This window comes from Agelaius tricolor, unplaced genomic scaffold, assembly GCF_023055355.1.
Source record: "Agelaius tricolor isolate 1412-34295 unplaced genomic scaffold, bAgeTri1.0.p SCAF_6, whole genome shotgun sequence".
Lineage (NCBI taxonomy): Eukaryota > Metazoa > Chordata > Aves > Passeriformes > Icteridae > Agelaius > Agelaius tricolor.
In genome coordinates this window covers 32337364-32361042 of record NW_027269266.1, presented here as the reverse complement: position 1 = coordinate 32361042, position 23679 = coordinate 32337364, and the positions used below count along the sequence as shown (strand labels likewise).

Here is a 23679-nt window from a genome sequence, read left to right as displayed (position 1 = left end):
AGGAGAACCCTGTAATTTGCTGTATCCTGTCTGTTCTCTGTTTGACTGCCAGCCCTCTGTCTTTTTATTGCCCAAATGAGCAAACTGTTTGTGCCTGCTCCTGCTATCTCACTACCTTCATCTCAAATGCATGAGGACTGTCTATAAGGGATATCTTGTACACCATTAATGGTAGACCAGCCAGGCAGGGGAACAAATTAATGACCCTTAGAGGGGCTGACAGGGAACAGCAGTAAATAAAAAGTACCATATTCTTGTAAGAGACTCACCTCTGTTTAGTTTCCTTATAGAAAAGCACATTTCCTTAAACTCTGCCTCACCTCATTTCTCTTTTCTGTGGGCTCTGTTTCCTCCCTTTTTTATTTTCAGCCTATGTTTTTTCTTTTTGCATTTTTATCTTTGTTTCCTTCCTTTTAGCTTTGTGTCAGCTGTGTTTCTTGTTTCCTCTTTATCTTCCTTCTGCTTAACCCACTTGTCTGACGGAGTCTGGGTAGGGAGTCCTGTGATCAAAGCACTGGGATTTTCTGGTGGGTACTGGATAATCACAGTCAGGACTGTAAAACAATTATAGTGCTCCAAACAGGAACACAGACATGCACATACAGTAATTGCCAGGCTCACTTTACGGCTGAGAAAGGATGCATTCCTTTAGGGAGCGAGGAGGAAAGGAGGATATACACAGTTTTCTTTTGTCTGGCCTTAGGTGACGTAAGTTTGAGAAGCAGAATGGTATTTTTAGAGATTTTATTTGTATTTCAATACTGGTTAAAGGACCCAGTAGGGATGGGGCACCTTTTTACAAACAATGTTCAAGGATAAGAGATGGCCTCTGCACTGAAAAGCCATTATGGAAAGGTAAATAAGACAAGAATGAGTACAACAAACACTCCAAAGGAACGGGCTGGGGCGGACAATGGAAACTGTAAGGAGAACATGTTTATACACAAGCCCAGATGTGTATCAGAAGCCCCCGCTGGCCTCCTGCCCAGCTGCTGTCTCCTGGCGCTTTCCCATAGGCAGTGCAAATAGTCATAAAGATTTCATCGTTCTTCAGGAAATTTATTTTAAAAAATATCTTGCTTATAACATGTATTGGTAGTCTGTATAGTGTGGCAGAGATTTTCTTGAGAAGCCACAGATCCTGGGAGAAATACTTTTCTTTAAGGTATATGTGGAATAGTTAGAAACATCTGAATAAACCTGAAGTACACTGACTTCTGGATGCTTTAAACACAAGTCTTTGAACTAATTTCTGAAGCTTGCTTTCTTCTCTAATTATGCTTATCGAGGTAGAGAAGAAGTTATAATTACTTTCATTTATGGATAATTTTTCTTCCTGTGATTCATCTTTGATGCCTGAAATTTGATTTTTAGAAAATCATCTGTGTGATTCCAAGGAACGCAAAGGTATAATCCTTGTTTCTGTGGAGTTCACCTGCACCAGACTTTGGATTCACATCCAAATTTAGATGTCCTGTCCAGAAGTGTATGGATATTGAGCAGTTAATGTGCTTTGCAAAATACCACCTTTTAGGAGCTAAAATGGGGAATGATGAAAGTGTTGATTAGTTTTCCTTTTATTCAATACCCTTGCATGGTCTCTAGCTCTGGAGAAGGATGTTGAAAATGTGTTTAAGATGTAGATAAACTTACTCAAGCAACATCCAAAGAGCAAATGAAGTTTGAGACATAGTAGATACAACAAACCTGACAAATAATGAATATATGCTAGTATAGAGAAAACCCTGGAGTATTTGCCCTAAATTTTCTAGTTTGTGCAAAATTAGTAATAAAAAGAATAACAGATTTCAGTGCGTACAGAATGTAGCTTATATCCATGACTTTTCTTGGCCTTGGGCAAGAGAAGAAGGGGCACCTTCCAAGGCTGCTGAGGCACTGTCTGGCAGATGAAAGGATGAGGGTCCTGTCAGGTGGCACAAACCCCCAGGAAGGCTGACCTATGAGTGGTGAAACCCAGCAGAGCTTAGGGAAGGAGAATATTGAAATGAGAGGGAAACAAGGGAATTTACTTGAAAGAAAGGAGCAAGCCAGAGCTTGCAAGTCAAACAGAGGAACTGGACCCACAAAGAAAACTTTGGGATGACGAGCCATGAGTACAAAAACATGTATGAATGTCCAAGGCTGAAACAAGAAATATCTCAAATCATCCTTTTGAGATGTCTTTTCCTGTGGGGCTGGCAGGTACTTTGTAGTGTAGTGCCTTTGTGAATCCTGCCGTGCAAAAGGGGCCCTGCCCAACAAGAGACTTTGTGTCCTTGCAAACCAGGTAGTGCCAGTCTAAACTTCTCTATCGCCTCCTGATCTGGTCCCAGGTTAATAATTGTTTCCTCCTGTTCAAGATTTTTAGAGTGCCCTTCTCTATGGCCATCTTCTTCCTCAATCATCTGTGAGAGTAAATAGTGAGCAACCTAAGTAACCAGAGCAATAAAAGTGATGTACGAGTTTGGCCATGGCTTTTGCTGCACCTCAGCAAACTCAGCCCAGACGTACAACAAAGTGTTTACATTGCAGCAGTGGAAAAAGTGCCGAAGAGTCACTGTAATTCTAACAACAGTTTCCTTTTAGACAGAAGTACAGGTCAAATTTCACATTACACAAGCTCCTTAGGCTCTGCGTGGTTACTGTTTTTCAAACCTTCCATGGCCCAATTCATCCCTTTAGGTTTCTGCTTTAGCATCTCCTTAAATTTTTCTGCCTGAAAATACTTTCTCCCCTTTCACCAAGGAATGGGTGTACTGGGGCTGATGGATCATTAAAAAACCTGGATCAGGAGAAGACTACCATTGGCATGGAATAGGGAATTTGTGATTGCGGTGTCTGTAGCCATTGATAGTAGCTCAAAAGTATCTAGAAGAGATTTCTTAGAAAAATTAAAAGTTAAAACAGGAACAGGTTTTTGTTAGGAAAATATTGTTATTATAGGTAATAGGGCTTGTTTTAAGAATTTCACTGCAGTAGCAAAAGTTTAGCAGGTCACCCCCAGATTTTCTCCTCTTTAGAAGGCACAGGTAAGGACCTGTGGTACACAGATGATGACAGATACCTTATGAACTCCTCCTGCCACCCAGTGACAATCCTGGCCCCCTCACCCTAATGGCCCTGTGGGTGCTAGAAGTTGAAGCTATGTGTGAGGTGATCCAAAAGCTCCCCCAGGATCTCAGATTACTTGCAGGGAATTCACTTGACTCCTCTTGAGGCTGATGTGTAGTTTTGATGTGCTCTTGGACTTGTGCTACAGCTTTCTGGCTCCTCTGAGTGCTCTGCACCCAGACGTGTTCCTGTGTCTGGTGTTGGAGGTGGGGGATTCTCAGCTCCCACATCTCCAGGAGACAGCTGTGCAGGGGTGGTCCAGAATTTTTAAGGGTGTAAAGGACAATTCAGAGGCTGGATTTGCAACTTCAGGTGAGGAGTCATTGCCTGGATGTGCTGGAGAAGAGGAGCATGAATCTGTGGGAGGAGCAGTTGCTTACAGTCTTGCACCTCTTTTCCAGGGTGGATATTTGAGACAGTTTTTCTGTGAGTTCCAAGCTGGAGCTTCCACTTACTGTAAGCTGCACTTTGATAAAACTTGTTATTTAAAGAGCCAAGGGGACTTCCTGTTATGTGTAACACCAGGCAGTCATTCTGCAAAGACAAAATCCCTAAGACCTAATTTAGTGGGTTGTTTAATATGCGGGCTGTTAGTTGATGTTAGCTTTTTAGCTTTTTCTTTTCTATTTTTTTTAATCTTTAAAAAATACTGAGATACATATCTGGAATCTTTAGAGAGAACACAGGACAGCCTTGGAACTGTCTCTTTTTGTCACAAACACTATCTTCTTTGGTTTCATCCTAGGAGAAGCTCAAATGAAAGACAGTATGCCTTTGCTTATTTATCCAAAAATCCGAGCACTTTTAGTGGGATCAGATGAGAGACTCCAGTATACTCCACAGAACAGTATCAAAACAGCTGCTGAGATCACAACAGCTTCTTCCATTTTTTGCCAGAAATATGTGAAAAGGAAGACAGGGGAATTACTTTGATTTATGTTTAGTAAGGTTTTTTGGTTGACATGGCAGAAGTGTGGCCTGTTTCCTGCCCTTGCCAGTGTAACAGGGTGTGTGTTGTGTTGCTGTGGTTTGCACTAGTGGGGATAAGCTCTCCAGTTTTAGCTGTGGAGTATTCCTAAACAATAGCTATTTTGAAGACAGCTTCTCTGGATTATTTTTTAAGTGTCCTGTGTAACTTTTTTGAGTTAAGCATTCCCTGCAGTTATTTCTTTGGAGGCAATGTGTAAACGATCAGAATTTGCTGGAGCTAAAAGACGTATCTAGAAACAATGACACAAAACAGAACAGACCCACCATGGGGGAGTCTCAGCTCTTTAAAGAGGTGTGACCTGAGTTTTCATGCCAATTCTTTGTTTGCTTGTAAATGAACCTCTGAATAAGATTTGTCAGTGCTATATGAAAAAGATGTCAGGACGCAAAGAGCAACCATGTGTGAGTCCAGTAAATGGTATTCTTTGGGAAGTGATGTCTATTGGGAGATAAAAATCAGGATTAGCCAGGTAGGTAAGTTTTGAAATTCTTTTCCTTGTCCCATCTGGTACCCTGGGAGTGCAGCCCATGTGTACTACCCAGTGGGAGCTGCTGGCTCCTGGCAGTTACAGGATTTTGCTCATAACATTGATCCATTTTCAGGTTTTAACTGGAAGCAGAGCCCATGTCAGCCCACCTGAGCACTGACATTTTCCCTTCTCCCTTACAGAATGTGAACGGTATCAAGTACCACGCCAAGAACGGCCACCGAACACAAATCCGCGTACGCAAACCATTCAAATGTCGCTGTGGAAAGAGTTACAAGACAGCTCAGGGCCTGCGGCACCACACAATCAATTTCCATCCCCCCGTGTCTGCTGAGATCATCAGGAAGATGCAGCAATAACATGCTGGTCACAAATGTGCCAAGAAATCCTCACCAGCAGTTGCTGATTTTGAGAACAGCCACCTTTTTCAGGGGAAGCACTCAGCAACCCTTTAAAAAAATTAAATGCATGCTTTAAAATTTTCTGTAATTTTGGAATGATGTATCTTTGTAGAGTTAATGATTTTGTACATTTGCACATGTTATCATCTTACCCATTTTCATTACTTTGAGATAAGGTGCTATAAAAGCTATAGGTTCTTCAGAACATTTTTCTCCAAAAAAAACAAAAAAAATAAGAACTAGGGGGACGTTGCGTATTTAGTTGTACTGACGTGTGGGACAGGAGCGTGAGGAGGAGAGCTTGGCACTGACATCCTTTCAAGAGTGTAACGTGATGAAGACTTTCGATGCATCTGTCAATGTGTGTGCAAAACCAAAACAGTACAGCCCTCATCAAACTATAGTTAACATGCCTTACATAACGGAGTTATCAGTGGAGTAGCAAGTCTTTTAGGTAATGGAAATATAAATAAGAAAGAATGTTTAACATAATATGCTAAAAATATTTTCATACTTAAATAACATACATAAAAAGGTGTGCTTGCTGTATTTTATATTATCTTGCAAATCTTTTTTTTTTCCTCCCTCTTGAAATGCTGAAAACCTTGCCATTCGAACTAGTAAACAATCACTTTAGTGTTAGCAATTACATTTTTTTTCTCTGTACAAGATGTCATATTATGTTCATGCCCATCAAACTTTTGAGGACCAATATCCCAGTCCAACTAAATATTTACCCCTGAACTATCTGTTAGAAAGACACTTGGAAATACTTAAGTGCAAATTTATGTGTGTGTGAGAAACAATTATCTTCATCTCAGATGAAGTTTTGAAGCACTTTGTAGTTCTCTATTGCCAACAGATTTAATGTTTTATGTGTTGCCAATTCTTGCAACTACTGTACGAGCATGTGCTGCGGTTGCAAATAAAAATGAGAAATTCAGCGCATGGTTTAAGGAGGTCCATTAGTTGTGCTAAGGGAGTTCTAATGCCTCTCCCTCACGTTCATTGTGTTTTCAGATTTTCTTTGTGCATTTTTTGCTTCTCATTGTAGGTCACCGCATTCCATTTGGAAGTCTCTGTTTAGCTTTACAATTAATTTTGCTGAAATATGACATTTGAGCCTTATTGAAGATTAAGTGCTTCTTGCAGCAGGTGGTCAGAGACTGACTTAAAAGCCAACATGAGAGCGCTTCGTGTCTGGACCATACCTGAACATTTGTTGCTTGCCATCCTGCCTTGAGCATTCTTCTCACAAGTGCTATTCCTGGAGTTCAGCTGGCCAGGAGCAGAGGTGGGCACCCTCCACCAGCCCTAGCCTGAACACGCCTTTGCCTGGCAAGGGTGCAGGAGGAACTCCCAGTTTTAACAGTCATCGCCTTGGCTTGGTTCCTGTTCTTTTAAGTGCAAAAGAAAGCTCACATAAAGGAGGAATGAGCTTTCCCTATTTTTTTTCCAAAGCTTTAAAGGAAAACTTTTTAAGGATGACAATTACCTTTTCTCCAGCAGAGTAAAAGTCTCATTAAAACATGTAAGAACCATCCTAATGAATAAGTGTTTAGAACAGCCAAAGTGAAGCGAAACATCCCTCTCTCAGATGCCAGAGAGGTGACCGTGACAGCCGGGTTTAAAGGATGATCCAGACATGAGAGTTACTGGTACACACAAGGCCCCAAGTGGCCACTTCCCACCTTCTGCAGCTTTGGCAACAGATCTGGCCAGCAAACACGTTTTGGCTCTGCTCCTTGTGCAAGAACTACAGGCTGGGCGAGTTCGTTCAACAGCTAAACAGTTGTAAAACGTCATTGTTGCATGTAAATTCCTTTCAACTATAAAACTGAAATTCCAGTTTCTATTTACCTATTCATTGTGACAGTATTATTAAACAGGTAAAGATGGGACTATTTTGTTATACTGTGTATAGTGAATGTATTGTACTGTGTCTGTGAAAAGTGTGCTTTAAATTATATTTTCATATGTTTTGTTGGGGACAAAGTACTTTAAGTTTGAAAGTGACAGAGGTTTGTTTTAGAACTGAAGGCAACTTAAAGAATTCCTGTCAGGAAAGCTGCTTATAAATGTAAATCAAATCACATTTAAAATAAACTGCCTCTGACCTAAAAAGACTGCTCTTTTCTCATTCCTAACCTAGAGTTAAGTTCTTGGGCTGTGTATAGTCTTTTATTTGTTTATTTTACTTTGGTATCCTCAAACTCTTGGAGCCTGTTCTAACTGTTTTCATCTGCTGTTGAGTTACAATAAGAAAAAAATCCATTATTTACCTCAGGCCAGCTCTTGGTATGAAGCTCCCAGTTACAAAAATCTTTAGACTGCAAACGGCACATGAGCATTGATGAGTTGCTGCTGCCGAGGACACTGCAATTCATCCACATCATGCAGTTTTTAGTTAACTCCTGCATTAACTGGATATTGTAAGTGTTCAGGAGGGAACTGCAGTCAACAGAGGCTACTCTAAGCCTTAATCCCAGAGTCTGTCTCTCAAAGAAAGAACACAAACAGATGTGAATAGCAACCCTTTGCCATAAAATACTGAGTCATCATTTACTCCTTAGTGAAGTCTATCCTCTGTTTAATTTCAAAATGAGCAGCAGGGAAAATAGACCACTGACTCCATGAATAATTCTGCTTTTAATGTAACAAGACTACTGTACAGCAAGTGGGAAGCAAATTTACTTAATACAATTAAAGTAAATATAAAATGTTTAGATATACACACGTGGTTTTACTTATTGGAAAGAAATACATAAAGTTAAAACGCAAAACGTTTTAAAAGCCAGAAGGAACACAATCCACTGTTGTGAAAATAGAACAATATTTTCTACTGAATAAAACTGCAACATAATGGCAATGACTTTTTTAAACAATTACTTGTAGGCATTTAAGCACAGCAGTCTCTTTCAACTCAAAACCACTGCCTTAAAGTATAACATACCTCATTTAATGCTATTCCTTAAGGCAAACATTCTGCATGTGAAACTGAAGTATTTACCATTCCTCTTGTTGCAAGCCTGGAATCTCACAGTACATGCATCTACATCTCAGAAATGTACTAGAAAACTATATTTTCATAGGGTAAGTAATGTAACTTTCCAATTTCAGTGTTACTCAGAGAAAAACTACATGGATTTGCTAGAAGAGACACCTGCTTATTACATTTTTAATTGTGCCTCAGTTATCAAGGTTAAGAGAAACCACAGGTGGTTTTGGTGATCTTTTTTAAATGTAGCTGAAGAACACCATGAAGCCGGTCTCATTTTTTCTGAGGCTCAGTCATTCCTGTGTCCTTAGGCATTCCACTAAGTAGGGGAAGAAATTCCACTAAGTAGGGGAATAAATTGCTACATACACAACAAAGTGGGGGGTTGTGGGTTTCCTTAGTACAGTGTTAGGCAGAGAGAGAAGATAACCCCATAGCAGCTTAGAGTCATGGCTCCCATTAGAGTACATGAGCTTTTAATCAGAATTTTGCACTGTTACAGAAAGCTGCACTGCTTTTGTTTTGGAGATGGACTACTCAAAGTGGTGGGGTTTTAAGCTACACTGCAAAACAAAGCATTTAATCAAAATTTAATACGTTCTGATCAAAGTGCGTCTGGACGTGCCTCTCGAAGCCTTGCTGGTCGTAGTCAGGCGGGAACTGCTCGCTGCACATGGGACAAACCTTCCAGTGGCTCTCAACGTGCTCCTCAAACTTGCTCTGGTCGTAGTTTGGGGGAAACATCACATCACAGAGAGGGCATTTCTTCTGCACATCAAAACTTCACAAGGAGGTAGAGAGGAAGAAAAAGGGGAACAGTTTATTTCTATTTATTCTGTTAATGCAAACTGAAAGCAGGATCCTGCCGCCAGCAACATTCAGAACTTTACTACCAATTTCAATTTGAGTATCCAAGTATCATCCAGTTCATTTAAATGTTTCTCCAAAAGCACTCAATACAGTCAGAGTAGTTTCACATGCAAATTCCAAAATAACCTGGCATTTTAAAAGCAACATAATCTTGACCTTACTCCAGCTACCACTGAATACAAATCTATTGAATGCCTTAATGGCCAAACTGTTTCATGGGAAACCACTCTCTCTGCTCATAAATGCTTGCTCTTAGCAAGCATAACACTTTATAAAAGCTCTAAACTTAGGTTCAGAATTAGGTTGGCAAGAGAGGGGAAAAAACAAAAGTTCATTTACTAAACATTTCATTTACATTCATTTACTAAAAAAATTTGTCAAAATTCCATCAAAGGTATAGCATGAACAGCCTGCCCTGTCTCACGGCATATTCTGTGCCAGTTAATTGTAAACCAAACATTCATTGAAAATGCTCTGTAGCTTTTCACCTGCACCCCCACCCTTGGGTAGTTCTACAGAAACTTCTCCATGCCCTTAAAGACCAATACAAGATAACATCTACCTGGAATCAAAGCAGAAGCCTGTGCCCCGCTCACGCAAGAGCAGGCTTGGAGGATCAGGAGCAGAAGGTACAGTGTTGTCATCATCCTATTGAAAAGAGAAAGTATTTTAAAGACTAATCCCTACAAAAACAAGTTGGGTTTTTTTTCCTCAATATGCATTTTTGTTATCAAACACAAACCCAGATGAAATATACTTTCACGCTGTAATTTCTGCAGCCTAAGTTTTACTTTTGTACATCTTGGCTCTATTCTGCAATTCAATAATAGAGCACAAAATGGAGTAATTTCAAGGTGGAAATACTTGTACACTGCAAGATTTTTGGAACTCCAACTCCTACCTTATTTTCCTTTTTTATCTCAAAGATGCATAAAAAGCAAGGGCTAGGAATTATTTAGCTGATCTACAAAAAATGATGTGTGAAGGAGCACATATGCTGTGTTTTTTACAGATAACTCATATGCAAACATATATTTAGCCTAGCATACTTTCCCCTTACGAAGGGTTAATGGAAACAGGGAAGAATGGGAAAATTTCCTCAATATTTTTCTGACAACACCTGTTTGGTTTCAACCATTTAACATTTCCATTAAGCAGGCAGTGGGACCTGCTATGACATGATGCTGGCAACAAACATAATCTTGCAGTCTGTTTGCTTTGCACCTGCAGTGAAAAGGGCATATGAGTTTTAAAACTCATCAGTTGTTCCTTTTGTCATGAAGGAGACAGGATAGACGTATTAAGAAAGAAAAACTATTTTGGTTTAAGTACTCTCATGCTACAATGTTACATCTTGTACAAAAACACAACAAATTTGTTGAATACCAGACTGAAGCACACCAGGACTTAACCAAAAAAATTAATGTGCATCTTTCATCAGTAAAACAGCTCCACTACACACACAGGCCAAATTAACACTTAAGTCTTAGTTAATTTCTTCAGTATAACCCCTTTCCACTCCTTCCCCCTTTTTTTTTTTAAGGCACTTGGCAAGATAAAATTATTTACAGCTTTTGCCCTCTCTTTCAGCTTCTGGCAAGTGTGGTACCCTACCACATACAAATGTAACACTCCTCCTTGTTCCTTTTTAAGAAACATCTGAAAAAAAGGACAATGCTTTCCTCTGTATAGGCACACCTGCACTGTCCTACACAGCTGCCCTGCAAGAACTCTCTTCAACACAAGGCAAGCACACGTAAAAGCTTTTGGAATGTCCTAGGGCTACAGCTTCCTCGTGGCCCAGTTCCCCTAATTGAGAAATTCATACTGTGTGTTCCTTACAGCAGCTTCTGACCCAGGCCCTGTACAAGAATGTCAATACCAAGTATGTACTGATACTACCCTGTTACGATACAGAACGTCTGTCTCTTCAGTGTACTTTTGCTCTTGGCCAACTCACAGGGATCAGTTCTTAACCTTTTGGGATGCCTAACCCACACAAGAAGAATGCAAATGTCTCTGTGTTGAGCTGACCTCACAGAGATGTTACAGAGATTACTGTGTAACCACGGCATGGCCAAACAGGAACCATGAGAACTTTATCTTAGTCTGAGAGCACTTCCCAGCTATTCTAATTACAACTTACAGTAAACACTATACAGTCACCAAAAACTAAAAATTCTCACGCAGTGCTGTGGGGTAACTGAATTTCTGGAAAACAGAGAAGGTGCCATTGTATTGGGCTCCAACAGCTGTCTACTTCTGTCATTTCTTATGGACAAAATTCCTAAGTGCTCCATGTAAAATGGAGCACTTTATGGGGGGAGGAGAGATCATCATGGTTCACGTGGGTCTCATCTTGGTTCACAGCCACTTAGTGCCCCAGTATCATCCAGCAACCCATTCCTTATTCTTATAAATAAGGTTACATGTGCTTTTCAACCTGGCATTTAAACACCCATTACTCTCCCCCGGGAAAAAGAACCACCCCTGACAGGTCAGAAGACAAAATGATGTGGTTTTCAAAGCTGCTTTACAGAGACCATGACAACAATTGCTGGGACACTAGGCCTCAGTGCCTCAGTGGCTTTTGCCTATACTTTATTTTAAGCAAAGGCATCAGCTTACTTCAACAGCACAAGGCTGAGTCATCCAAGTGGTTTTGATGAAAGCCCACACTCCATACATTGAGAAAGAAAAAATTTAATCTGCCTTTTATGTAGGTCCAAGGCCATCTTTCTTGCAGTCCAGACTGATGATCAGGGACAGGGACATGGCTGCACACTCTTAGTCCAAGAGCTCTACAGTGCCCTGCAGTGATGTAACACTGTGGGTACATAGTGTCAGGTTCTTAGGAAAAGACTGGTACCATGGACCCACAGGCTGGCATTGTGATCCTGCAGCAGAACAAGTGCCAGGCTCCTGAACTCAGAAGTCTGAATAATTAGGTGAATGAATTATAAAGGATGTCTTTTAACATCATGACTTAACTATTATCACTGGACTGTACCTCTGGCTCTTTAAAAAACTGCCACAATGAGTTCCACAGATTAAGTGAATCATGAAGATAAATACAGTATTACACACTAAAGCTTGGTAAAAAAAGGGGATTTGCCATTAGGGGAAGAAGGGAAAGCCAGACATGAAACTGTCAGAAGTGCAACTGGATTTAGTTTTACTGAAACCAACAAACTCCGCCTCAAGTACTGCTTTCATAATTACAATTGTAAACAGTTCCAGGATTGTCAAACAGAAATTAGAAAGCTGTGTGACACAGTACAAAACCCCATCCCCAAGCACTACAGATCAGTCTGACATGCAGAAGTAAGGAACCAATGCCCAACCTAAGCCTTAAAAAAACATGAACAGACACAGAGCTGACATGCAGGGCAGGTACAACTAGAAGAAGGGTACATACACTTTATTCTGTGATTCAGCTCTGCTGTGGGAGTAAGATCAAACTCGCTCCTCTAGGCCCCTCAACCTTTCTGCAAGCAGTCTGCACTCCCAAGAGACACCTGGATACCAACTGCTCTTTTCATGTGCTCCCTATGCAAAAGATAGTAATTGGCTGCCAGGGTCAGATCAGGGTAATAATGCATTGTGGGGGTTTTTGCTAGAAGAAAGGCCATTTTGGAGTTACCTGAAAAAATATCCTGACCTGGTGCTCAGTTGCCAAGAGTTAACATTCTCCATCCCCTACAAATTTACCATGACTAAAACATTGTTTAATAGTCTCAGGATAGTTATTCTGGGCTTGCTGCCAACTGTAATTAGGACTACATTTCTAAAACTCGTATTTTTTGTATAGATATGTATGTATGTTTTGTTTATGGATCTCTCCCTTACTACTAGGAATTCTTTGCTCCCAAGAATTCCATTTTGGTCAATTACAGGACCATGAGTAAATGGAAAGTTAGTGTTGAGTAGATGACAGCAGGAACCTGTGGCAAGTCAGCCACTCCAAACAAAATCACCACTGTGCACATGGCCAGCTGGCACTATTAACACAGACCACTTTATCCCTCTCAGAAATCAGTTTAATTGGCCGATGAGCTCCAAAAGTCAAAGCTACAAGAATCCTGGAAACTCTTCCCAGTTATACAAAACTGAACAACCAAAGACATGGAAGTGCCCATTTCTAAGGAACCAAGTTTTGTGAGAAACCAAATTGGAACACAACAGCACAAAAATTCTGAGGCATTTGAATATCTTGTGTTATATTAGTTTAAGAAATTAAGGGTGTTGTAGTCACTTCCACCTCTTCATGGCGGTTCTGGTAGTGGTTCACCTATGATGGTGAACATGTCTACTTCATTTATCTACTTCAGATCTTGTAGCCATGAAGAGGTGGAAGTGACTACAACACCCTTAATTTCTTAAACTAATATAATGTGTAGTAATAGGAATGAGGATAGGAGGACAGCAGAACTCCACACAATGGTAGCATTTTAAACAAAGCAGCAAGCCTACCAGTCCTTTTCTTCTGGGAGGGAATCCTCCTCCAGCAAAAGGCTCTACATCCTGCTGGTTGAAAAAATGCAGAGAACTACACCTTAAATATCTTATTTTTAAAAACACCCCAAGAAATGGTAATCTCTTCATATTCATAATTTTATATTTGCTGTTTCTTCTGCACAAATGACAGACTCTTCTTTATAATGAATCACCTACATATGTGGAACTTTTTCCTGGTTATTTATTTACATCCTGCCTCAGAACTGTTTTATCTTTGGCATATTACTAAGTCTCCCTAGAAAGATTCCCGCAGCTTCTCATTTCCATATAAATTTCTACACCATATCCAGTCTATTTGGGTGAGGAACAAGCAACTGATTCTCAATTGCAAATAAAAATAAAGATACAAGTTATTTGATTTAAAGGCACCTTTTCTCAAGCTGAACTTTATTTAAGCCTGTTATATTCCACCTCATTACAAAAATCCAAGCTGTGTCTGCAAACGAGCACAAGACTCTAGCACTGTTTCTCTTGGGTTTGCAAGAGGGCAAAGCACATAGATCAGAGAAAACACCCTGCTAATTAAACTGCAGCAGATGACTAAAGAAGAGAAGAGCTTGTCAGATGCAATAGCTACGTCAAGAATGATCAGATTAAATATGCAAAATGTGAAGTAAAGGTGGGGACAGCATTAAGCTCACATTCGAGATCTTGAACAGGCTGCAAAAGCTCTGACAGTTTCTCTAATTATTCACAGTAATGGACATTGGGAGCAAAAGGTAGGAGGGAGAAATACATTTTTCTCCATTATAGGTGCTGAGCACCAGGGCTAAAATCATGCCTGTCTGAACACTGATCAGTTTCTGCAAAGGTTAATAGCAATTAAATGTGGCAAACTAGACTAAATGAGAAACAGGTCATGATACCACTGTACTTGCAAAGAGCACAATACTTTGCAGAAAGGTATTTCTTGTTTAATATTTCTGAAGGTGCAAGAGTACTTGGAATAAGAAAGAGTAATAGGTCTGTTCCTGTTCAAATGAAGACATACGGTCCAATTTATTACAGAAGCCAATTTTTTATACTAGAATGTGCAAGTTAGCTGTACTATAAAGAAAAGGTAACCAGAAACTTAAGACATCCAAAGCCCTAAAAGAAAAAAAATCAGTGCAAATGCATCTCTTTCAGTTCAATCAGCTTTAGGCAACAGTCAATTTAGCTCTTTCTAACACATGTCCAATACCAAAAAGCATTCAAAATGGAAATTAATAAATGCAGACTTGCAGAAGACAGAACAAAAGATTTGACAGATTAGAATAATTTATCTATTAGGATACCAATTTACAGTAGGTATTTAACTGAAAATACTGGTATCTGAATCCTTTACATTTTTATTTATTCTGTTCCACTTTAGTTCCTATATTCCTATAATAAAATGAGGGAGATGTGGCTATATTTTGAGTTCTCATTCTACCACACGGGAGACAGAAATCATGAGTTGAGATTACCTGACTTTTTTTACCTTAGTACTTAAAAAAAAAATTAAGAAGCTACTGTCCTAATACTAAAACAAGCTGTCAGTAACTCAAGAGATTAGGGGAACAAGTACAATGTCATCAGTGGACTTTTCCCTTTCACAGCAAGCAAAAGTATTTCTCAGGGAAAAGAAAAACCAATTCCAAATTTACATAACAATAAATCAGGTTTATCAGCTATGGAAAACCCATGTGAAACTCTAGGTAACTCATCAGTAACTATATCAAGGAAAAGAAATAAGAAAAAAAGGTAACTTGCATTGCTGTCCTCAGGATCTTCTAAACCATCAGGCCGACTGAGATTGCGTGAAGGCTGGCTACACACTACATCATCCAGCTCCCAAAAGGAACTTCTAACAGGTGGTCTTTGGATCTCATCAGGATTAAAAGCACCATCTGCTCCATCTGAAGAAAAATTAATTAGGACATCTTTGTTCAGCAGAGTGTATTTTGAGATTACAGACATGCTACCTTACTTTTAAAAAACGAGAGTTAAAACACATTTTTGGTTTAGATAATATAAAACAATAGGAGAGAATCGGCTTTTGCAATGATATTTAAAACTTTATTTACCTTATTGATTCGCATCATAAAATAAATATATAAATAAATAAAATAAAGGCCTTATGCTGATGTTCATCAGTCAGAAAAGGCTCTGTAAACCAATCTGAAGACTGTTGGTGCTTAACCTGCATTCAATGAGGCACTGCTTTTGAAACAAAGGAAGAAATTATATTGGGGGGTGTGAAATTTATTTACCTCTTCTTTCCTGAATTGCATAAGGGTTTCCATATTGCAGTACTGGTAGTCTACTTGGCACTGCAGGAACTGGTCCATTTTCCTCTGAGTATGGGTTGCGAAAATGTAATGTCTGCTGTGAGGTCTGTCCTTCCATCATCCTTCCAGCTTGATCTCCTGGTGTCCTGCCAAGCTCCTAAATAATGCAAAGTTCAAAATGTAGTTAACCTATGGAGTCCTAGCAAAATTTGAAATGTTTATGAAATATGTTTTTACAAGAAAAAAATCTGCTATCCTTCCTACCGTATTTTCATTTTGACCTTATGCCAAGTATACCATAAAAACCAAAAATAGTCAATGAAGAAAAAAAAAGACAAGGAAGATATTTTAAAGAGATGTTATTTTTTTCTTGGTTTGTTGTCAGTTTGTTCTAATTACATGAACAGAACTGCCATGTTTTTCAAGTGTCTGCATCCTTTTTACAATAAAGAAAAATTAGCTAAATCAGTAAAAATCAGTAGACTAACAATAACAACTAAAGATAATGCACAGTGAGAAAAGCTTTTAAAAGTTAAAATTAAAAAAAAAACCAGTTCTTTTTTTCATATCATACCATACCATTCAAAAACGTAGCATTTTAGTATGTGAACCACATCAATGTACACACTTGACATAATTCTATACAAATTCATGAGTGACAGACATTTGTAAACTATTAAGTACATTGCACTGGATCCCTTCTGATATTTAACAGCAATATTTGAATCAGATCATTCTTTCAGAAATGATCAAACAGAACTCTTCAAAAAATTAAATTACTTAAAATTCTGGGTTCCTGCACATAAACCATACATATGATAGTAATTACAAACTATAAAGGGCTTTTATAACTTAGAAACCATTAAAACTCTAAGCCAGTATAGATCTTAAAAGACACTAATTAAAGTGACTTCAGTGTGGTCAATGAATCAGCTGTATTTTATCCCAATAAAAATCTTTCTCATCCTTCCATTCAACAAAGTGGGTTAAGAGAGAGAGAACAAAATGCCATGAATACGAAAAGGAATATGCCATTTAAATTCAGAACCAAGCAAAAAATTCTGAGATATAAATATGAAAACAATAATTAAAAAATAGGAACTGTTAAGGCAGACATGCTTTCCAGTAATGTTCTTTCTGATTAGTATTTTCTTCTGGGTTCTCTGGGTTTATGTTTAATATTTGCTGACATGATGCTAATAAAACCCTCAAAGACTGAAGTGTGTCTTTTCCCTGAAAGACTTTAAATTGAAACTTAAAACCAAAGCTTCAACTGCCAGCTCAACTCTGTAAGAATTAAAAGCCTGTTTAAAAAAGGGACAATTTAATATTTTTTTCTTGCAAACAGGTGAATTTCAGATCAACCTCTTGCACAGAAAAATGCAAAAATCAAGTACCAATAACTACTCTGAAAAACAAAACACTACTCAAATGCAAAAAGACCTCATGTAATGGATGGCATCCATCCTCTAGTTACAATATAAAACTATGCCAGAGTTACTTTAGATTTATAAACTAAAAGGAACATATGATTAGAACAGGTAAGATTAAAAAGCTAGGATTGCACATTTTGGTGAGTGTGTAAAATCTAAGTAATTAATCTTTACTCAATACAAAGCAGGAACAATCAATTAGCAATGAAATCAAGATTTTCCTTTTTAAAACCAATTTCTTCGGCAATACAGAAGCAGTTTTAAATGAGAGGTAGTAGCATAGTAATTTAATTTTAGCATTACATACAATTGAAACACAATGTAGATCAACAAGACTGTAAAAAGATGGTGCAAAAAAACCTTAGCCAGAAGTTGGATAGCTAGGGTAGAGATCGATTAAAAAAAAAACAAAAAAAAAAGGCTAAGTATGTAAATAAAAAAGAAACAAAGTCATTTCATAGGTTTGAAGAGACAGCAAATGACCATTTTTAGAAAGCTATGCTTGGTTTATAAACAAACACTGATAATGAGTACAAATTGAAATGCTGTTTACTACTATCCCATGCTTAACCTTTTAATCATGGGTCCAGTCTAGAAAGGCACTTTGACTCTTCCTTGTAATGTAAATATCTACAAATTTGGTAGACAAAGTTCCAAGATTTTATAAGCTTCATACATTATTATTATTACAGTTGTTGTTCTTATGTGTGGTGTTTAAAATTACTCCCTCCACCTAAACTAGCCTCACCAAAATTCAAACTTAAGTTTGATTTCTTTTGAACAAGAAAAATATGAGAGATCTATTAAAAATTATATCCTTGGCTTAAAAAGAAGATAAATACCAACTACTTGACAATCTAGAATTCTACAAAAAAATTAACTAGCTTAATCTGTAAGTTCGCGGCTTTTTCAGTTTATCAGTATTACAATGACTGGTTTTACTAAGTATTTCTTCATGCCAGAATTGTAAAGAAATCAAACAAAGTTTCAAAGAAAAACCAAACTTTGCACAATACCATACAATACTATCTGAATGTAATAAATACATATTATTATTTCACTTTTCAGTAAAATTTGGCTTCAATTAATTGCCATATAATAGCTCTGACATACTTCTACATTACATTAGCATTTCAGAATGTGTGACAATACCTTCTCACTGGTAAAGAGTTCCAACTGTGATGCCAGTTCCTTTATTCGTCTCTCTTTTTCTGCCAGCTGAATCTGTATGAAAAGAAGATTAAGATTCTTGTATTAGTGAATGGAAACAATTTCCCTGCATGTTACATCGTGAAAACAAAGCTCCCTGATTAAGTTTATCTTTCAGATGAAAATAGTTTTGTCTACTAGAGTTACATGCAACACATAGTGAGTGTTACTATAAATCCCACCCAACAATTCTCACAAAGTTTTAACTGCATAATAGCAGTTAATCAGCACCCTTTTCTTGCCAGTTTTCACTAACAGTTGTGGAATGAGAAAATTCAGTGTTAAAAACAAGGAGTTATATTAGTGCCACCAATGGCAGGAGGGGCACCACTGCACAGACACAGCTGAAGGTCTGAAAGCCTCATCTCATTATTTCTGAAGAAATCTTTTGGCATTTCATATGTCCCACCACAGAACTTGAGAGAACCAAAAGCTCCTCCTGCCTCAGAGACACTAAATTTGTTTCACGAACATCTACGCTGTGTCTCTATTGGGTGCTCTGGGAGGAGGTGCAACTGACACATTACACAACTCTTCCTGGCTTCAAAATGATGATTTAAATAATCTCTCACTACAAAGGACTATTTTACTTGTATTCTAGTTCATTTAGAGACTGCCTCTTCCCCTGTTTTTCTAACATCAAAGCTCAATGCTTGGCATAACTGCTTATAAATTTTTTTCAATTCTGATATTCCTTCTCCAAGTTTAGGTCAATGGAGCAAAATCTCCTGACTGGGAAGAAAAGCTCACTTTTTCTGTACCACCTGCACCCTCCTGAATTATGGCAAATTTTTAATTGCAGTCAAAATGTTTTCAATTGTGGAACCAATTATTTATTACACCTGCTGTTGAGAAGTTAAACTTACTTCACATTAAATTATGCATGGCAACAGATCACTGCTAATTAGTTAAATAAACTGAAAAGAGTCATATGTTTTATAAAATTGAAATTAAGAGCTTTGGAAAGTGTCAGAAAAATATGGCCAATGGAGTACTGAAAGAAACTGTAGAATAATTCAGCATTTTATTAAGAAAAAGTGGTGTAATTCCTAATAAAAAGGGGTTCCTAGTAGAGCCAATACAGTCACAGTTCAGTTTAATCATTTTTCATCACAATGAGCAAAAACAGGCAACAGAGTCAACTGGATTATCACCATTAGACTGAGAACCAACAGAAAAGCTGGTCTCATGAACATTTGTTGCTCTTATGTCATCCCTATTGACATAAAAGACAAATTCAGCATAAGCATTGCTATCACATAACCTCAAAGATAAAGGCCCCTTGTAAGCTAAAGCTGCCCATTGATGCTTGACTTTCTGGTGTATGTGTTACATCACTATACCAAGACTATAGCTGAGGTTCTCCACATTAAATTCTTGCATGATTTTAAAAACAATGGATCACTCCTCCCTCTCTCTACTGACTTCAGATAAAATGAATTAGACATTACTACACTGGCAATCCAATATAGAATATGAAGATTTTAGACAAACACACCAATCAGTCTTCCTGTTAGTATTACAGTAAGCAGCAGGAAATCAGAAATTCCTTGCACTTTTTTTTCCCTGTATACAAGACTACATCATTTTTGGGGGTTTGTCTAAATCCACACTATTAAAAGACTGATGGCCAGGTGATAGTAGGTCTTAGCAGACCTCTTTTACTTTAAAAGAAACATTACAAGACTGCATTGTTTCTTCAAGAGCAGAATTTGTACTTACAGCAAAAATGTATTTAGTGTGCTTTCCCTATTAAAGTTCTTCATTACCTGAACCATCAGAAATAAGCAGCCATGTTAAGAAGTAACCATTAATTGTCATAAACAAAACCTGTAACATACCTTATACTGATCCTCCATTGCTGCCAGCTGTAATTTTATACCCTCATTGATTTTCACTTGTTCTTTCCACTTCAGCTCCAGTTTAGCTAATTCATCAGCATAAACACTGCATTTCATCTTCTCATCCTAAAGTAGTTTATACCATGGCATGAATTATTTACAGTCTTAAGAGATTCTCCCTCCCACCCCCAAAAATGTCACTCCACGCTTTTAAAATGAGACCATTTACAAATGGCTTCTACAAGCCTGACTCAAGACTCTGAAATGGTCAGGACCACAGAACACTGCACAAATTATGATCAATAGGCATTTCTTTCCCTTAGTTTTCAACAAGCTGATATTTCTCTTTAGTTTCACAGTTTCAAGTTTCTTTGTACCCTAATATTACTAATCCTGATTATTCTTTCAAGTACCTCACTTCAATATAAAACCTTTCCCAAGTGACTTTTACAACCTAAGTATCTTTCATCCAGAAGGTCACAGGCAAAGCTTTCTTCAAAAATCACTATGGAATAAATATCCAGCAGAAGCCAATGCAGGCTCTCCATGGACAGGGTCATGAACAAAATTACAGGACAGTTATTACATCCTGGAAAACTTACTAAAATAGAGTAGTATCATTGTGATAAAACAAAGACACAAAATGAAGACAGACAAGACAACACTCAGAATCAATTTCTTGAACTGTTCTGAACTTTTCACCAGTGCCACTGATGCAATACGCCATCATCATACACACATCCAAACTGGCTAAATGAAAATCAAGTGCCAACTTTGGTTGAGACAACCAAATAAATGCCTTTATGTGTGACTGAGCCCAAGGTAGTTGGCAAAACCCACTTGGGTGTGAAAACACTGTAAAAGCCATGACAGGCAACAGGGAAAAGTTACTTTGCTTTGGACAGTGTATCAGATCAACACTGCCACACTTGTTCCAACCATCAGCTGGTTTACAGCAGCCTGCTGAATTTGATTTATAAGAGCAATTACACTTAATGTAAGAACAGAAAGTATTTAAAACCTTAAGCATGTGGACCTGTGTTTTACTGTATCTTGGTTTTCCTTGTCTGGACCCTCTAAAACCATACATAGTCAAGAGCTGACTGAACAAAAAGGTGTTTTCTGATGTTAAGATTTGTACCATAATCACAGTGTATCACACAAACAAGGAAGGCAACTCAGCTGGGTAGGCCTTGTGGCTTTAAGGCCTAGCACCTACAGCTACTTTTTGTTCAGCTTTCCAAAGCAGCTGTTTACTTACTGCCAACATTTGCTTGCATTTCTTATACTTCTCTGTTTTCTCAGCAATCTCTTTATTCATCTCACGCACTTGCTCCTTTACCACGGATTCCGAAACTATGTCAGGTGAAATGGGGCTAACTGTGAACATTGAAGAAAAAAAACAAGAACATGTATTTTTTTTCTTCCATAAAGTTTGTGTAAGAGAGATAAGAGCCCAGATTTAAGAGCGCATCAAAACCAGAGCGATCCATGTTATCCAAAGCAGAGACAATCAGCATTATGTGCTATGTACGATCAGCAACCGTACTAGCACATCTGTGTTCAGTTCTCTCACATCAAGAGAAGATCAACATAAATACACACATATGTAGTACTTTCCCAAGAAAGAAAACAAAACAAACACCAAAATATGTATGCTAACATTCTAAATACTCTATTCTTACATAAAAATATGGAAGCATCTCAGCAAACTACTTCATCACACACTATCACTGAGCTTGTTGGGATTGTTTGTTTTAAAAAACACTTGAATTTACTTTAGACAGGAGGAAACTGATAGAAATTACAACCTTTGGGCTTTACAGACAGCAAGAATCTGTCAATTATAAAATAACACAAAAAAAGCTAATCAGCATTTTTTGGCATTTATCAATTTAAACTGAATAATAAAATCACAGAATGGTTTGGGCTGGAAGGGACCTTAAAGATCCTCTAGCTCCAATCCCCCAGCCATGGGCAGGGACACCCTCCACTGCACCAGGCTGCTCAGAACCCCATCCAACCTGGCCTTAAACACTTCAGGGGATGGGGCATTTATAAGTCCTTTGGGAAGCCTGTTCCAATGCCTCACCAGCCTCATAGTGAAAGATTTCTTCTTTAGTTTTAACCTATTACATATTGAAGTTTTAGAAAATTATTTTTGCAATAGCTTAATAGTTCATAATAACTAATAACATTTTCTTATAAACCATTACACCTATAATTCATGAAAACAGGCAGTAGACTTGACCTTGCCATCACATAACTTTTCAGCAGATTGATTTACAGCAGAATGTTATAGTAGATAGTCATAATAACATGACTGCAAAATTACTGTAGTGTTATAGCGAAAAATTGAGTTAAGATTTTTTTTTTTTCCAAAAAACTGTTTCTTAGCTTGGTAAAACCATCTTTGTTAACCATGAAGCAGAAATTCAAGAGTTCAGTTCTACTGACATAAAAAAATAGCAATAAAACTGATACATGAACTTATTTATGATTGTTATCACTTGGTAAGAGACAAAATATTCAGCTCAATCTTCACATCTCTAATGTTTTAATTAGAAGAACAAGTCCACCTACTTTACACTACAAATAATATTAGTGACTACTTTACATAGACAACACTTTCAGGCTTATAAAGGCAGACAAAATTTAAGCTGTTGATACCTGGAGATGCAGACAACTTTTTGTCTGTAAGGATGGCAGTAGCTGTCTCAATGTTAGATGCATCTGTCAGTTTCTGTTGATGCCCTGCAGTTTTCTTTGTGAAAAGAAATTTTGTTTTGGTACTTGATTAAATGAAAGCCAAAGCACAAAGTAAAGTATCTTGCAAAATGCATCATTTGCTCCAAAATTAGACAGAACCATTCATTTAAACAGTGGGTAATGATAAATATACAAAAACATTTAATTCTGCTAAGACTGAAATTGCTTCAGACTATGATTTTTATCATCTTACTTGATGAAGGTCTTTTTCCCTAGAAAGAATAATTTCTAAGCAAATTATTAGAAAAATCCCATTTTCTAGAGAATCAGTTACACTTTAATTCATTAACTTAAATCTAATACTCCATTAGAAAAATTGAGTCTGTATCAGAAATGTCTGCTGGACTTCTGGAGCAAAAGCAACAAAATCTGGTGTTTGCTGTAAGATGTACAACATTGCCAAAGACAAGGAAGATTTTTAAGGAAAAGCCATAGATGTTCTAATATGACACCTCATTCACCACTGACCTTCTGGATGAGAAGATGAGTTTTTTATGCAATGTTCTGTGGATAAGAGAAATACTTAAGTCTGGTTTTCTTAAGAATTCATATTTGTGCATCTTGCTATTGTGCCTTTTCCCTGTTTGAGCTCCTCTCCAACTCTAATTTTTACAAAATTCTGAAGAACTCTGCCCTCAAATCTGAAATTGGCTGACAGGTTCAGTTACTAGGTGGCCTAAGACTTATATCATCATTCAAAAGATTCATTTATTTAGGAAATAGATCTTGGAAGAGTGCTAAGATTACAAAATACATATGGAATACAACTCCATATTGTGTTGTGGAGACTTGTTCCCCA

General features: G+C 37.8%; 2 protein-coding genes across 4 annotated transcripts in view; one reads left to right on the top strand and one right to left on the bottom strand.

Moving 5' to 3' along the window:
* Window positions 1-7114, top strand: part of JAZF1 (JAZF zinc finger 1) — a 190533-nt gene extending 183419 nt beyond the window's left edge. Inside the window, exon 5 of the mRNA XM_071429253.1 lies at window positions 4772-7114. Coding sequence (XP_071285354.1) covers window positions 4772-4948 — 177 coding nt within the window. The 3' untranslated portion in view covers window positions 4949-7114. The remainder of the gene's footprint in view (window positions 1-4771) is intronic.
* A 506-nt stretch (window positions 7115-7620) lies between these two features.
* TAX1BP1 (Tax1 binding protein 1) overlaps window positions 7621-23679 on the bottom strand; it is a 55748-nt gene continuing 39689 nt past the window's right edge. For 2 of the 3 annotated variants that reach the window (XM_071429250.1, XM_071429251.1), the window contains 8 exons: window positions 22782-22875; window positions 21373-21491; window positions 20112-20237; window positions 18214-18285; window positions 15611-15785; window positions 15111-15256; window positions 9421-9506; window positions 7621-8769 (listed from right to left, as the gene is read on the bottom strand). In XM_071429250.1, the coding sequence (XP_071285351.1) occupies window positions 8568-8769; window positions 9421-9506; window positions 15111-15256; window positions 15611-15785; window positions 18214-18285; window positions 20112-20237; window positions 21373-21491; window positions 22782-22875 (1020 nt within the window). In that variant the 3' untranslated portion in view covers window positions 7621-8567. The remainder of the gene's footprint in view (window positions 8770-9420; window positions 9507-15110; window positions 15257-15610; window positions 15786-18213; window positions 18286-20111; window positions 20238-21372; window positions 21492-22781; window positions 22876-23679) is intronic. The other variant, XM_071429252.1, reaches the window with a different exon arrangement.